The 17,622-nt window shown below is 36.4% G+C and overlaps 1 protein-coding gene across 7 annotated transcripts in view; it reads right to left on the reverse strand.

The window, feature by feature from the left end:
- Positions 1-1,173: 1,173 nt before the first annotated feature.
- SLC44A5 (solute carrier family 44 member 5) overlaps positions 1,174-17,622 on the reverse strand; it is a 344,022-nt gene continuing 327,573 nt past the window's right edge. For 5 of the 7 annotated variants that reach the window (XM_077905065.1, XM_077905068.1, XM_077905064.1 and 2 more), the window contains one exon: positions 12,255-13,027. In XM_077905065.1, coding sequence (XP_077761191.1) covers positions 12,921-13,027 — 107 coding nt within the window. In that variant the 3' untranslated portion in view covers positions 12,255-12,920. Of the gene's footprint in view, positions 1,330-12,254; positions 13,028-17,622 lie in introns of those variants that run through there. The other 2 variants (XM_077905063.1, XR_013384133.1) reach the window with 2 other exon arrangements.

Consider the following 17,622-nt stretch of genomic DNA (forward strand, 5'->3'; position numbering starts at 1 on the left):
TACAATGTTCAGTTGTGCAACATTAAACTGAAATCTTATTCAGTTTTCAGCATTAGCTAGAGAACAAGTAAAGGTTAAGAGACTGTAGAAATGCCATCCAATTTGCCAACTTCAAAAACCTGGCTTAATGCTGGAATTTGGAATAAAAGAGGAAGGTGATAGTGAGGAAGTATGAGTCAGAAGAGCTGAAATCTCAGTGAAATTTCCCTTGGCTACTCCAAAAGAGGCTGTCATTAGTAGCCAAGAATTCAAACTTTGTTAAGGACATCTCATGTGGGATTTGGAATGAAGCTCCAGGGAAGGATCGAGAACCACCCATGTACTAAGGACATTTACTCTGGCCTGGCTGTGGGGTTGGTGATGGGAAGAGACTCCTACTGCTATGATGCCCTTCACCAGCTTCTCAGAGAGGCCCAAGTAGGCTGCCTGCTGGATGGGGGGGTGGGGGGGTGGGAAAGTCAAATCACCAAGGGTGTGGACAGTCCTCTATCAAGAAAACATCACTAGGCAGAGTGATTCTGTGTACCAGGCCCTCTCAGTCACAGGCACGAGGCACATGATGCCACATGATGCTAAGGAAGCTTCTGAACAGTTAAAGACCTGTCCGTGGTCATGTGCGGGTAACTTGGAATCAAAGCTTGTCCGATACCTGGTTCTAAAGGTCATCTTAATAACCACTGTGCTCTACTCCTGGTCTCTGTCATTTGCCATTCCCAGTGCCCTGGTGCTCAGAACTCATCCCATGAACCTGATTCTTTATAGCACAACCCAGGCGTTTAGTGGAAGTCTTCACTGTTACTCTTCTTTTTCCTCTCCCAAGCCCATTTCTTTTCAAAGACTTTGTATCTTATAGGCAAGGGGAAATGAGAGAGAGAGAGTGAGTTAGAGTGAAGAGGAAAATACACCAGCTTATCGTAACAGCAAAACTTTGGCTAACATACGGGAGCACAGAGAAAAAGAGGCAGATGTTTTCTAATCCCTTAACCATAAATCATGTTGGGACACCCTTCTTTTTTCTTTGTTTGCTTGGGCTAACTACATCTATGTGATCGGCTTTATTACAATGCTTCAGTGTTGTTTATAAGTAGATGGAAAATGTTTTATTATTGGTTTCTAATTTGTTACTGAGTTTCATTTTCAACAGATTTATGAATCACATTCAGGAGGCACCCCACTTTCTGTAATGTTGCCTTCTTGGATCTTATTAGAGACTTTTAAAATTTATCCTTAGCTTTTTTCTGTTCTCTCCTTGGATACCAATGTTTTTCCCAACATCTTGCCTTCATTTTCTTCTCTGTACACTCTACTACTGCAGAAGCACACATTCATCTGGATGGAAAAATATAGAGATTTCAAGGTTACTCTTACAATAAATCAAGTCTGGGCTCCCTTGAATTTACATGCAAAATGGATCATCTTCTCTTGGTAAGCTTCTCCTAACCCTTTTAAAACAGTGCTTTTTATTTTTATTTTATTTTATTTTATTTTATTATTTTATTTTATTTTATTTTATTTTTTAAAAGATGCTATTTACTTGAGAGAGAGAGAGAGAGAGAGAGCTAGAGCGAGCACAAGCAGCAGGGAGGGAGAGAGGGAGGGGGAGAATCAGACTCCCTAGTAAGCAGGGAACCTGACATGGGTCTCGGTCCCAGGACCCCGGGATCAAGACCTGAGCCAAATGCAGATCCTTAACTGACTGAACCACCCAGGCACCCCAAAACACACTGCTTTTCAATGGCAAAGGGCCAGAATATTAACATGCCCATATTTGCAAGCCTTCAATCGAAGGGTATTTTACTTCATTCTCAAGATTGTTTTCTCCACTTGCTTAAATTACTCCAAATCATATAGTTGATATAAAGGACTGGAAAAAAAGAAATAAGGCATTTTTTTAAAAAAGTTAGTAACTTCAAATAGTAAAATTGAATTGATTGCTTTAACAAAATTTTTAATTATGTACAGTTAACATACAGTATGATAATAGTTTCAGGTATCTAATGTAGTGATTCAACAACTCTGTACATGACTCAGTGCTCAACAGGATGAGTGGACTCTTAATCCTCTTTACCTATTTCATCCAGCCCCCCACCTACGTCCCCTCTGGTAATCATTAGTTTTTTATTGTTTAGAGCCTGATTTTTGGGTTGTCTCTTTTTCCATTGCTTTTTTTTTCCCTTAAATTTCACATATGAGTGAAAGCATATAGTATTTGTCTTTCTCTGACTTATTTCACTTAGCAGTATATTGTGTGTAGAATATTACTACGCCATAAAAAGAACTAAATCTTGCCATTTGCAATGGTATGATGGATGTAGGGAGTATACTGCTAAATGAAATATATATATATATATATATATATCCCACTTCTTTATCCATTCATTCTATTGATTGACACTTGGGCTGCTTCCATAATTTGGCTATTGTAAATAATGCTGCAACAAAAATAGGGATGCATATATCTTTTCAAATTAGTGTTTTTATATTCTTTGGATAAATACCTAATAGTGGAATTCCTGGGTCACATGGTAATTCTACTTAAAAAATTTTTTGAGGAACCTCCATACTGTTCTCCACAGTGGCTGTACCAGTTTGCTTTCCCACCAACAGTGCATGATGGTTCCTATTTCTCTGCATCCTCATCAATACTTGTTTCTTGAATTTTTGATTTAAGCCATTCTCACACCTGAGGGCATCTCATTGTGGTTTTGATTTGCATTTTTCTTATGATGAGGGTGTTGAGCATCCTTTCATGTATCTGTAGGCCCTCTGTATGTTTTCTTTAGAGAAATGTCTGTTCGTATCCTCTTTCTACTTTCAAATTGGATCATTTGTTTTGAGTTGTGTAAGTTCTTTATATATTTTGGGTACTAACCCAACATTGGATATGTCATTTGCAAATATCTTCTCCCATTCAGAAGGTTGTCTTAGTTTTGTTGATTGTTTCCTTTGCTATGCAGAAACTTTTTATCTTGACGTCCCAATAGTTTATTTCTGCTTTTGTTTCCCTTGACTCAGGAGACGTGTCTAGAAAAATGTTGCCATGGCCAATGTTAGAGATATTACAGCCTATGCTCTCTTCTAGCATTTTAATGGTTTTAGGTCTACATTTAATCTTTAATCCATTTTGAGTATATTTTGTGGATGGTGTAAGCCAGCGGTCCAGTTTCATTCTTCTGCATGCAGCTGTCCAGGTTTCCCAATACCATTTGTTGAAGAGACTTTTTCCCATTGAATATTATTTTTCTCAAATATTCATTGACTATATAATTGTGGGTTTATTTCTGGGCTTTTTATTCTATTCCATTGATCTGTGGGTCTATTTTTATACCAGTATCATACGGTTTTGATTACTATGGCTTTGTAGTATATCTTGAATTCTGGAATTGTGATGCTTCCAGCTTTGTTTTTCGTTTTCAAGGTTGTTTTGGCTATTTGGAGTCTTTTGTGGTTCCACACATATTTTATCATTGTTTGTTCTACTTCTGTGGGAAAACTTGTTAGTATTTTGACAGAGATTGCATTAAATCTGTAGGTTGCTTTCAGTAGTCGTATGGACATTTTAACATTTGTTCTTCTAATCGATGAACATGTGACATCTTTTTACTTGTTTGTTTCTTCTTCAATATCTTTAATCAGGGATCCCTGGGTGGCGCAGCGGTTTAGGCGCCCGCCTTTGGCCCAGGGCGCGATCCTGGAGACCCGGGATCGAATCCCACATCGGGCTCCTGGTGCATGGAGTCTGCCTCTCCCTCTGCCTGTGTCTCTCCCTCTCTCTCTTTCTCTCTCTGTGTGGCTATCATAAATAAATAAAAATTTAAAAAAAATATCTTTAATCATTGTTTTATAGTTTTCAGAGTACAGGTCTTTCACCTCCTTGGCTGAGTTTATCCCTAGGTATTTTATCGTTGTTGGTGCAATTGTAAATGGGATTGCTTTCTTAATTTCTCTTTCTGTTGTTTCATTATTAGTATATAAAAATACCACAGGTATCTTTGCCTTGTTTTTTTATCCTGAAACCTTGCTGAATTCATTTATCAATTCTAGAGTTTTGGGGTGGAGTTTTTAGGGCTTTCTGTACATACTATCGTGTTGTGTGCAAATAGTGTGAGTTTTACCTCTTACCAGTTTGGATGTCTTGTATTTCTTCTTATTATCTGGTTGTTGTGGATAGGACTTTCAATACTATGTTAAATAATAGTGGTGAGAGTAGACATCTATGTCTTGTTCTTGACCTTGGGGAAATACTCTTGGTTTTTCAACATTGAGTAGGATGTTAACCATGGGTTTTTTATATATGGCCTTTATTATGTTGAGATGTATTTACTCCAATCCCACTTTTTGAGGGTTTTTATCATGAATAGATTTTGTACTTTGTCAAGTGCTTTTTCTGCACTATTGAAATGATTATATGGTTTTTGTCCTTTTATTTTTATGATGTATCACATTGGCTTGTCAATATTGAATCATCATTGCATCCATAAATCCCACCTGGTCAGGTGGATGATTGTTTTAATATATAATTGGATTCAGTTTGCTAATATCTATGTTCATCAAAGATACTGACTTGTATTTCTCTCTTTTTGTAGTGTCTTCATCTGATTTTGGTATCAGGGTAATCTTGGCTTTAGAATGAAAGCCTTCTTCTATTTTTTTGGAATAGTTTGTAAAGAATAGGTATTAATTCTTCCTTACATGTTTTATAGAATTCACCTGTGAAGCTTTCTGGTTCTGAACTTCTATTTGCTGGTAGTTTTGTAATTACTGATGTAATTTCATTGTTGGTAATTGATTTGTCCACACTTTGTTTATACCTGATTCAGTTTTGGGAGTTTATATATTTCTAGGACTTGATCCATTTCTTCTAGGTTACCAATTTGTTGGCATACATGTTTTCATAATACTATCTTACAATCTCTTTTTACTTCTGTGGTATCAGTTATTATTTCTCTCCTTTCAATTATGATTTTATTTATTTGAGTCCTCTTTTTTTTTTAATAGTCTGGCTAAAACATTACTGATTTTGTCAATCTTTTCAAAGAAGCAGCTCCTCGATTCATTGGCCTATTTTATTGGGTTTTTTGTTTTGTTTTTTAGTTTTTTAAAATGTTATTTATATTAGAGAGAGTGAGAGACAGCATGAGTTGGGGGAGAAGGAGAGGGACTGAGCCAGCTCCCTGTGAAGAAGGGAGCTTGATGTGAGGCTCAATTCCAGGACTCTGGATCATGACCTGAGCCAAGGGCAGATGTCAACCAACTGAGTCACCCAGGCACCTTGTTTTTTAGTTTCTATTTTGTTTGCTTCAGCTTACATTTTTATTTTTCTCTTCCTTCTACGGGTTTTGGACTTTGTTCTTCTTTTTATAATTCCCGTATGTGTAAGATTAGGTTATTTATTTCGGATTTTTCTTGCTTTTTGAAGTAGATCTGTAATGCTATAAACTTCCTTCTTAGAATGGCCCTTGCTGCATCCCAAAGATTTGGGACTGTTGTGTTTTCTTTTTAACGATTTTATTATTTATTTGAGAGAAAGAAAGAGAACAGGAGTGGGATGAACATAAGGGGCAGAGGCAGAGAATATCGAAGCAGACTCCTGCTAAGCACAAGCCTGATGCAGGGCTTGATCTCACGACCTATGAAATCAGGATCTGAGCAGAAACCAAGCATTGTATACAACTGATCAAGCCATCCAGGTGCCCCAGGTCTGTTGTATCTTCATTTCCACTTGTCTCCATATATTTTTTTATTTCCTCTTTGATTTTTTGGTTGACCCATTCATTGTTTAATAGCATGTTATTTAATCTCCCTGTATTTGTGTGCTTCCTAGGTTTTTTCTTGTGGTTGATTTCTAGTTTCATAGTATTGTGGTCAGAAAAGATACATGGTACCCAGAAATTGCATTAGTAGGCATTTACCCCAAAGATACAGATGTAGTGACACAAAAGGGCACCTGCACCCCAATGTTCATAGCAGCAATGTCCACAATACCCAAGCTGTGGAAGGAGCCGAGATGTGCTTTGGCAGATAGATACAAAAGATGTGTCTATATACACACACAACAGGATATTACTCAGCTATCAGAAGGGTTGAATACTTGTCATTTGCATCAGTGTGGATGGAACTGGAGGGTATTATGCTAAGTGAAAATAAGTCAATTGGAGAAAGACAATTACCATATGGTTTCAGTCATATGTGGAATATGAGAAATAGAGCAAGGGCCCATAAGAGAAGGAGGGGAAACTGAATGGGGAAAAATCAGAGAGGAAGACAAACCATGGGAAACTAAGTGTTGCTGAAGGGAAGTTTATTTGGGGGATGGGGTAACTGGGTGATGTGATGAGCACTTGGTATTATACACAACTGATGAATTATTGAAAACTACATCTGAAACTAATGATGTACTTACTATATATTGTCTAATTGAATTTAAAAGATGCATGGTATGACTTTTATCTTTTTTAATTTGTTGAGACTTGCTTTGTGGCCTAACATGTGATCTCTTTGGAGAATATTCCTCATGTGCTTGAGAAGAATGGGCATTCTACTGTTTTAGGATACAGTGTTCTGAATATATGTGTTAGGTCCATCTAGTCCAATGTGTCACTCAAAGCTACAGTTTCCTTGTTGATTTTGTTTGGATGATCTATCGATTGATGTAAATGGGGTGCTAAAGTCCCTTCTTCATATTACTGTATTACTATCAATTACTTCATTTATGGTTTTTTTAAAGATTTTATTTATTTATTCATGAGAGACAGAGAGAGAGAGAGGCAGAGACATAGGCAGAGGGAGAAGCAGGCCCCATGCAGAGAACCGGATGTGGGACTCGATTCGGGGACCCCAGGACCATGCCCTGGGCCGAAGGCAGACACTAAACCACTGAGCCACCCAGGGATCCCAATTTATGTTTGTTATAAGCTGCTTTAGGTATTTGGGTGTTCCCATGTTGGGTGCATAAAAGTTTATAATTGTTATATCTTCTTGTTGGATTGTATCCTTTATGATTATGTAGTGTCCTTCTTTGTTCCTTGTTACCATCTTTGTCTTAAAGTCTATTTTGTCCAATATAAGCATTGGTAACCCAGCTTTTTCTTCACTTCCATTTTTAGGATAAATATTTCTCCATTCCTTCACTTTCAATCTACAAGTGTCTTTTGGTCGAAATGAGTCTCCTGTAGACAGCATACAAAAGGATTTAGCTTTTTTACCCATTTTGTCACCCTCCATCTTTTGATTGGAGTATTTAGTCCATTTACATTCACAGTAATTATTGATATGTGTGTATTTATTGCCTTTTTGTTACTTGTTTTATGGTTGTTTGGTAGTTCCTCTCTGTTTCTTTCTTCTCTTGCTGTCTTCTCCCATGATTAGTTGGGAGCAAATACTTTAGCAAAATACTTGAATTCCTTACTGTTTACTTTTTGCATATCTATTACTATTTTTAATTTGTTATTATTAATTTTATGTATAACAACTTCTGTATATGACAGTCTATAGTAAGCTGATGGTCATTTAATTTTGAACTCATTTTTTTTCTCTTCTCTCCTCCAGGGTTCGGGTATTTGATGTTATATTTTACATTCTTTTGTGTTTCTCTTGACTGATTTTTAATATACTTTTTTTTTTTTTTGCTTTTGTGCTTCATATTTTTCGTACTTTTACTTCTGGCTTTTGTTTTCCACTTGTAGAATCCCTTAACATTTCTTATAGGGTTTATTTAGTGGTCATGAATTCTTTTAATTATGTTTGTCTGGGAAACTCTTTCTCTCTCCTTCTATCCTGAATGAGAGCCTCTTTGCATAGAGTATTCTTGGCTACAGATTCTTCCCTTTCAGCACTTTGAATATATCATGGCTCTCTCTTCTGGTCTGCAGTTTCTGCTGAAAGATCAGCTGATTGCTTTATGAGGTTTCCCTTGTATATAACTATTTTCTCTTACTGCTTTTAAGATTCTTTTTCACAACTTTTTGCCATTTTAATTACTGTGTGTTGGTGTGGATCTCTTTGGGTTGATTTTGTTGGGTGCTCGCTGTGCCTTTTGGATCTGGTTTCTGTTTTCTTCACCAGAATAGGGAGGATTTCAACTTTTTTTCTTGAAATACTTTTTCTTCCCCCTTGTCTCTTTTTTCTCATTTTGGGATTTGTATAATGTGAATGTTTTTAGACCTGATAGTGTCTCTGAGGTCCCTAAGTCTATTTTCATTTTCTATTGTTATTTTTTCTCTTTTTCAGCTTCATTGCATTCTATTACTTAGTCCTCTAGGTCACTGATCCATTCTTCCACTTTATTCTACTACATATTCCATTTATTATATTGTTAATTTCAGTTATTGAGTCTTCATCTCTGATTCATTCATTTTTAGGTTTTCTCTTTAAGGGTCTCACTTAGGTGTCCTGCACTCTTAAGTCCAGAAAGTATCTTTACAACCATTACTTTAAATTATCTAGCAGTCATATTACTTACCTCCATTTTGTTTAGATCTCTTGCTATAACTTTGTCCTGTTCTTTTATTTGAGACATATTCTTTTGTCTCCTCATTTTGTTTAGCTGTCTGTTTTCACATTAGGAAAGTCAGGTATGTCGGCTGCTCTTGAAAGTAGTGACCTGCAGTGCAGTGTTGCCCATTCCCCAGAACCTGGTGCTTCGGAAGTTTCTCATATGTTGTATACATCCTACTGTTATGGCTGAGCTACATTTGCCTTTAGTTGCTTACAGCAGCTTCCTTTCCCTGTTGTGGGCAGGGTTTGGATATTGTGTCATAAGTTTGCTATGGGAGGGGAATTACAGTGGCCAGGCCAAACTGCTGAGTTGGAAGGGGTGAATCTGCAGAAGTGTGCTGTGGTGGTGTACACTATTACCAAGCTGGGTAGAGAGTGTTGACACTGTGCTTATTCCTGAAGGTGTCTGTGTAACTAGACTGGGAGACAGGGAAGGGAAATGGCACCCTCCAGCAATTTTCTTCCTGAAATCTCTCAAAGATCCCTGCCCCATCCAGCACATGCTCTGAGATTAGTAAACAAATCTCTCTCCCGTATACCTTAGGCACTTTTTTTTAAAGAAACATTTAGACAGTGAGAACATGCACATGCAGAGGGAACAGCAGGCTGAGGGAGAGAGAGAAGCAGGCTCCCCTCTGAGCAGGGAGCTGGATGCTGGACTTGATCCCAGGACCCTGAGATCATGACCTGAGCTGAAGGCAGATGCTTGACTAACTGAGCCATTCAGGTGCCTCCCACCCCCAGGTATTTTTCAAACTACAGCATCTGTGGTGTATTCCTGTGGGACTATTTGTTCACTGTCTCTTTAAGGGTAGGGACTCAGATTCCTATTGCTTACCCAGCTCTCTGAGGTGAGGCTGCTGATTTTTTAGTTTCAGGTTTTAAGCTCCACTGACTGTTAGAATTCACAAAATCTGCCCATCTGGTTTTCAAAGCCAAATGTTGTAGGGATTCCTCTTCCTTGTGCAGGTTGCCCATGCCTGGTGTGTCTGCTGTGAAGGTCTACTCCTCCCACCCCACCCCCCCACACACAGGGCACTCCTCCCACTGCAGATAGTTTTGTGGGTCTATTTAGGTCCCAACAGCATCTCTACCCTTCCTACCCTCTTCGATGTGGCCTTTTCTCTACATTTAGTTGTGGACAGTCTGTTATGCCAGACTTTGGGTTCTTTTCTGGATTATTTACACTGACGTAGCTGTTATTAGGTTGTATCCCTTGGAGGAGGTGAGTATAGGATCCTCCTACTCTGTCATCTTCCCTAGAACTCTTGAATTGAGTGCTTTCAAATGTGTCATGTAACAGTCCCCATTCTTCCCAGCACAGAAAACATTGCCAGATTCTGTGCTGTTTAGCTACCTTTTATCCTAAGACTCTGGAAAGTTGTAGAGTAGATAATTTGACCTGATAAATTTAAGAGGGTCCAAGCCTTGTATAATGTGGTACTCAATTTTCATGAATGAATCAATCACATTTGTTTTGTTTTCTGGGTGATGATTGACTCACTAAGGGCCAGCAGTAACTCAGTTAGGTCCTGAGAGAAGTCTTCAATATCTATGTTAGTTCTAGTAGAAAAAAACATGATATATGGAAATTTACTTTGGAAAAGTAAATTATTCTTGCTGTATCAGTAAGCTATTTCTTTTCATCTATGATTTATTGAATTCTCTTCTTACAATCATACAGCTATATTTTAAAAACAAACATTTGCAAACATTTAAGGATAATATTTGCAAGAAACTGGAAAAAATGTCAAGACACCATTTCATATACCATGGCCTGCAATAATAATTTTAGTTCAATTTTGTCCCATCTTATGCCAACAAAGACTGATTTATAAAGCATGTTCCCCAGTCCAGAACCAGATAATACTGGAGATAATTATTGTGCCTGGTTAGAGTTTAAGAGCAATTTCCTGAGGCACCACTTGTAAAAGTGAAAGAGCATATTGGAATGAGTGCTGTTAAGCTATATAGTAAAAGAAAAATACGGAATTACTGCAGAGGGCTTGTTTCCCAATATTAGTTTAAATAATAACTGCATTATGCCTGGTGATACCCCAGAACCTTTAACAGTATGATTTTAGTATATGAATTCAGAAACTGTTTAAACTTAATAGGCAACAAAGAAAAGTTTAATTACAGTCCAACGTCAAACACTTTAGAAATATGATTCGTGTTTTATCACCTAAGAGCTAAGATCTAAAGCAGAATTTAGATTTCTTCTAGAAAGCAAACTATATTTTTTAAATATAAAAATCTATTTTATTACATCTAATTAGATTTGGAACATTTTAAAAACACTGAAAACTGCAAGAATTTTAATTTAATGAAACCCATTGAATTTTAAAGAAAAATTAAAGATTTAGCACAATTCAATTAAAAAATAGATTCTTACACATTTGTTAATGGAGAGCTGGATGTAAGAAAACTTTTAGCTTAAGGTAAACCAGTGATAGGTACACTTAATCTTGCCTTGGAAAACTATTGTCAGTGTTCACATGTTTTAGATTCTCTACATTCATCCCTGCCTTTAAAATAATCAGATTTGCTTCTTATGATGTTGGCAAAACCAAATGATGGACTGAGCAAAACTTTGACAAATTAAAAACTAACTAACTTAGGCCACTGTTCAGGTTTAAAAAAAAAAATCCATCTCTTATCCACTAAGTTTTGATTTATACACTTTATATAAATCATCAGTTTCAGCTATTTGACAATGAACAGGTAAAGAAAAATGGAAAAATTTTAAAAGATAAATCTAGATATTTTGAAAAGAACCTTAGTTGATAAAGATTCTGTTACCATATGGTAGGTTTTAAAAACTAAAGCTTTTCTCCTTTCCTAGGATGAAGAAATAAAAAGACAGTTTTTTTTAATCTAAATCTTTATTAGAAGAAAAAAACAGATTTAAAATGATGAGTAACAACAAATTTCATTAAATATTAAACATTTTAGTTATCAAAGATATTTAGACAATATGTTCCTAATATTTCTGCACAGCAGAAGCACACTGATTATAGAGCTCAGACTGTCATGTGCTCATGTGAGTTTGTTTTTGGCATAAAAGAATCTCTAAAGTCACATTTAAACAAATGTGATCATAGATAAGCTAATAGTAACTTACTGTTGATTCTCAAAGCTTTCACAAATTATCATATCTGACTGACATTCCCTTGGGGTGAATACTTTAATACTGAGTAACAAACTGAATTCATTTTCTTTAAAGTTAGTAGTACTAGTAAAATTACTTAAAATTGAATTAGAAATTATGTTCCTGTTTATATTAGCACAATAAAAGTCAACATTATAAATAAGCTGATTATTTCATATCAAAAGTTAGAAAATGAAATAACATACATAGAACACTTCTTGATGATAATAAACAATCATTTAGCGATTCAGTAATGACACCCAGGAGCACCCTTTCCAGGGGTAAAGTTTCCCTTTGTAATTTCTCAAAGTGTCCCTTTCCAAACTGTGTAAAACACTGAGAAATGTAGTCTTCTATCTATTTTCAAAGATCTACTATAGAAAAGATTAGATTTTTAAACTCACTTTTAGTAAAAAACAAAAACAAACTAACAAGCATCCTTTCACTTTTTTTTTCTTGCGTGTAGTACACATTCATGAATGTCCACTAGGCGCAAGGGAAATTGTTTATGCTGCAAAACGTACTTTATCGTGAGGATATCAAACATACTGAAATGACAAGTGGTTTCCAACCAGTGAGCTAAGGAAGAAAACAAATGCAAGACGACTTGTTTCAATCACTAAACATTGCAGGTTTTTTTTTTTTTTTTAAACAATGTTTGTAAACTTGCCCACAAAAGCTGGGTAATATTAAACAGCCAGTAAGGCACTTTGTCAGAGAGGACGAAGTAGTAAAGGCTGGATGATTGGCAATTTGCTTAATAGGAAACATTCTATACTTAAAGAGAGCAAAGTCTGGAGCAGGCAGTCCTTTTACCAATTTACTGTCAAACAGGAGTGGGGGAAACTTTAAAATTGTCTTTTTTTTTTCTTTTTTTTTTGTGGACCAATTTTCCCTGCAGAAGTCTTTTAGCTGTAATTTAAAAATAGATTAGGAGCTATTGATTTAAACGACATTTCATCTTTTCCCGTCTAATATTTAAAAGACTATGAATATATTCACTAGTGTTCTCAAAACATCCAAGCCACTCTATTTAGGACTGAATCACACAACAGAAGACCTTAGTATAAAAATGTACCATGTTATTAACAACTCCCTTGCGACTTCCGATGGCTTCACGTGTTACAGTATAAGCTTTGGTATTAAACATGCAAATAAAAGCCAACAAGGTGAATACAGTGTTCCGAACACAAAGCACTTATGAACCAGGCGTTGTGCAGACACAGATGAAGAGGAGGTAACGCACCATCAGGAGGACCCCAGTTTGCACTTCTTAGTGCTTCTTCGTTCGCACAGTTGGCTCCTTCAGAATCTTCAGCAGAGACTGGCTCATGTAATAGGGCCTTTCCGTAGAACCATCGTTTCTTTCCAGATCTTCCACTAGGAGGAAGAATGGCACCGAGTAAATATCAAAGCAAAACTGAAAGAGAAGTAACGACGCCATCTGCTGCACACTTGCTTCACAGCAGTTCAAAACTTTTTTTCTTTTTCTCTAAATAGCATAGTTTGGCATCATTATCGTAAACATACCTATCAGAAAACAAGCAGCCCTTGTTATTATGTTAGTACATGCTTCTCAGATGCATAACTGAGGAAATAACTTTTACTTCCTTTTGGAATAGCACACTTAATAAAAAAAAAAAAAGGTTCATCTGGAATTTCCAAATTCACCTTCAATTTCCTGAAAGGTAGTATGCATTCAATTTGCTTTCTAATTTATTTGTTCAAAATTGCTTGTTTTACCATCAACAATCTAGGTAGCAGTTTTAAAAAGATTTGTAGAATTTTAGTATATTTCAAGTCCTTAAAGTGCAAGTTTTAAAAAATGTTTTTGCAATTATTACGTTAATTGCTTTGTAAGATCATGGCTTCTATTTTCTCAAAAAAATTGCTTATTTTTACTCTCTTCTACACAAAGAACTAGTGGGAAATACTTTTTCTGACTAGAAATAAGTCCATAATATAATTAAAACTTCTATAGAGACTCTTCCTTTAAGTAGTAAAGAAGTTATTTAAAAATATTGAACCAAATAGCATTTCTTTTCCTGATTTTGTACCCATAGATTATATCCTTAAAATATAGCCAGCTATTGAAAGTGCCTCCATAAAGTTCAGTGAACACTTTTACTCCAGTGCAATTTTTGGTTTAATCACCAGACATAATGTTAAACACTTAATATATGGGCCTCATCTGGCCTAAGAATCTAAAAGACAGAAGAAGTTATGAATATTAGAAGTCTCTAAGTTAATCTTTGTCTTCATTTTCTAACTCCTGGAACAGCCAAGAATATAAGGAGAATATGGGCAGCCACTTTCTTGCATGTTGATTTGTATTTTATTCAAGCAACTTTCCAACTGTTATAAAGTTCCCTAGTTCTGATTCTGATATAATAATTCACAAGCTGCCCCACACCCAAACATTAGGGAAGGGACACAGGTGTCTATATAAGTTCTCAGAGTGATTCTGATACAAAAAATTAGAATTGTTTTTTTTTTCATTATTATGTATCATCATTCAACTACTCCTGAAGGGGATGTATTCCCTATTATTTTTTAATACTTGAGAGAGGTTACAAGGGTGCCTGGGTGGCTCAGACGGTTAAGCCTCCCACTCTTGATTTCGGTGCAGGCCATGGTCCCAGGGTAGGGAGTTCGAGCTCTGCATCAGGCTCCACACTGGGCATGGAACCTAAAAATTCTCTCTCCCTCCCTCGTGCCCCCCCCCCGCCCTTTCCCTGCCTCTCACACATACACACATAAACTTCTATGCTCAAAAAATAAATAAAAGAAAGAAAGAAAGAAAAAAAAAAAGAAAAAAGGTAGCTACTAGGTCTTGGTTGTCACCTCTGTATTGTTGAATAGTAACTATCCAGAAAGAAAGATTATCTTCTCTGATTTATACTTCACGGAGGATGAGAGTGAAGGAGGCCATTTGGCACAGTGTGAAACCAAGTGACCCTTTTGACCATGACAATCTCAAGAAAATAAGCCAAGAACAAGATGGTGGCCATTATAAAGCCCACTGTTTTGAAAATCTTCCTTATTGTTTTCTTGCTAGAATATCATAGAGGCAATCTAAATCTAGGTTCCCATACTTAAGATCATTAAATAAGTTTGTTTTTATATTAATTTGCGACACAATGATACATTTCTAACTCTCTTCTTAAATATATGGAGCATATTTAGGTCACAATCTTAGATCAACAACGTTCCTTTGGGTCGATACATAATAATCCTTATACACAAGCTTAGTGTAAATGCCCAAAGGATACTGCTTGATTCAGTGTTCCTTTTGGGGGAAATTTTACACTGTTAGCCAAATCATCCATATGTGCACACAGGATGGACAGGCAAAGTACTTGAATGTCTGACTCCTGCTTTGCTCCACCATGCAAAAGACTAAGGCATGACTGCCAGAAACCAGCCTGTTGCTCTGGCCAGCAGGGATGCCATATAAAAATAACTCTCCTGCTACACTCTCAAGGGAAAGACTTCCTAACCCACAGTACACCCCTAATAAAGGTACCACACAAGGTACCTATGGAGTGTCAGTAGTGTATTTCTTCTGGGTAAACTGGATGTCTTACTCATCTTTTCTCCTTCCACACTTACAATTGAGCTAAAACACAACCTTTTCTAGACTGAAGCCAAACAATCTCTTTATGAACATACCTGCTCTTCTAGATTAAAGGATATAATCACCCTTCTAAAACAAATCCACTCCAATTTTCTGTAAGGTGGGAATAGGAAAATAGGAATTTGTTTCCATTTGGGTTAGAGACAACAGGCCTGAGTTAGGCAGACATTTCAGTTTCGTTCAGAATATTTTCACGGTGGCTAGAGATTCATATTGTTGGCAATGATGCGTCTAACTCAGATTCAACTTTACTATGAATATAATTTCACTAAAACAAAGTGGGTTAGGTTATAAGGTTCCACGGTAATTTTTATCTAGCAATGTTCTCTGTGGAACTCGTATAACATTAACATCTCTGTTTGTTATGGCCTTGAATCATGTACTGAAATATACCTCCTAGGGAAACATTAATACAAGTTTAATCACAGTTGAGAAAGCTGTCCACTGGCTTGAGCAGCTGCATAACCAGAGCACCATATTTACAAATTTAGTACCATATGCTGGTTAACTGCATCAATCTTTTTTTTATGGCTAATTGTACATTTATAGTGCTTTCAAAAATTGCCTGAATATCCTTTACAAATACACGTTTATAAAAAGAAAGGCTATCAAAGTGCTGCAATGGGAAACAGCACACTGAGTTATAAAAGTTTTATTTAAAACACTTTTGGCCACAGGCTTTAAAAATATGTGTGACATTTACACCTTGCTTTTCAGCTGGGAGACTATAGTCTATAAAGTAGGAGTTCACAGAGGCTACTATCATCCAATGCCTGTCACCTTAGGTGGTACCAGGTTCTGGCTTTTTAGGAATGAAGCACAGAAATTGCACATTACTCAGAAGCATCATTTTCAAGTTACAAATGATCTAATTTACAAAACTTCTATTTAAAAATGAATGTCATTGGCGCTTTTCTACTCTTTCTGCTTCTGGGGAACTAGTTGCATCTTTTTCAGAGTTCCGTGCAGGGTTGGGGCTATGAAGTACGGTTTTCCTGTGGATCCATTATTTCTTTCCATATCTTCACCTGGGTATGCAGCGGCAAAAGCAGCAAGCAGCAGAATTAAGTGTATTTTTATAAATTGGAGAGTCAAATGGAAAAATCAGAGAAATCAGTGTTAGAAAGTCAAAGACAAGACAAATTATTAACGTTAAGTTGCCGATGCTGGACAAAGTAAGAAACTTTGCCCTCTGCCAGGAAGCGCTGAAAGTTCCTAAATCCCACCAATGCCCAAAGGGGTTTATTTTGATAGTTTAAAGGTCATTAAGATCTTACATGCCATTTCAAAAGTATTGTCTCTAAATCTGAGACTGTTCATTTCAGGAAGGTAAAATGCCACATCCTCAAAGATGAAGCCCAATAAAAAGTCAGTGATAAATGGAGAACAATAATTGAATTTCAGGGTTTAAAGTCACTTTTAACGGTAGTTCACACCCTTAACATCACAGATGGAGAAACGGAGACCCAGGTATGTGAAATGATTCTCCAGAAGTCAAATTGCTCTAGGGCAATCAGAAGGAGGTGAGGACCCAGCCTTTCAACACCTAGTGTGGTTCTTTTCCTACTTAACTATAAGGCATCCTGTCTTAAAGGCATCCTCCGATTGCACTAGAAAACTAGTGGCAGTGTTTCCCGATGTCATGTAATCATGAATTTACCTTCCTGCTTTGCCTAGGCTGATAATAAAATGGTGGGGTGTTCCCTGAGCACACACCTATTGGGTGATTCAGGAAAAGCACCAGAAGGATGCTGAGAAGCAAAAAGAAGTTGGCATGGAATTAAATTTCCTATGGATACAGTTTGCAGCAAATAATATCTATCAATAAGTATACAAGTATAATTTAATTCTATGTTTTCAGTAGTATATTTAAAAAGGTTTTGTTATTCATAGCCTTTATTATGACAAAGGAGAAGACATATACAAAACCATATAGGATAATCAGATTTCTAGGATAAATCTAAATTATTTTTAATCCTTTTACGGGAGTGGGAATGTTTGGATTATTGACTTTAATTTTTATGTTAGACCTCACGGTGAGCTTCCTCACAGATAAAATGAAAAGCTAAGGTGGGAATATGACAGACACTGAACATTTTTGTTCTTTCTTCCTTAATATTTCTATATTATATATAGTATATCTATATTGTTATTACCCTTGAGGCATTATTGAGGAAGCAGGTATGGATCACATTAATAATCATCTATGACACTACTTTTTTTCCCCCCTCATACTGGTACCAGAATTCTCATTGCCTTGTAGAATTAAAAAGATGCCACATTTCTATAAATGCAGTGTTTGCAAATGGTTTGTATTTTTGAAAACACCAGTTGTCTG

The sequence above is a fragment of the Canis aureus genome, chromosome 8 (genome assembly GCF_053574225.1).
Source record: "Canis aureus isolate CA01 chromosome 8, VMU_Caureus_v.1.0, whole genome shotgun sequence".
Taxonomy (NCBI): Eukaryota; Metazoa; Chordata; class Mammalia; order Carnivora; family Canidae; genus Canis; species Canis aureus.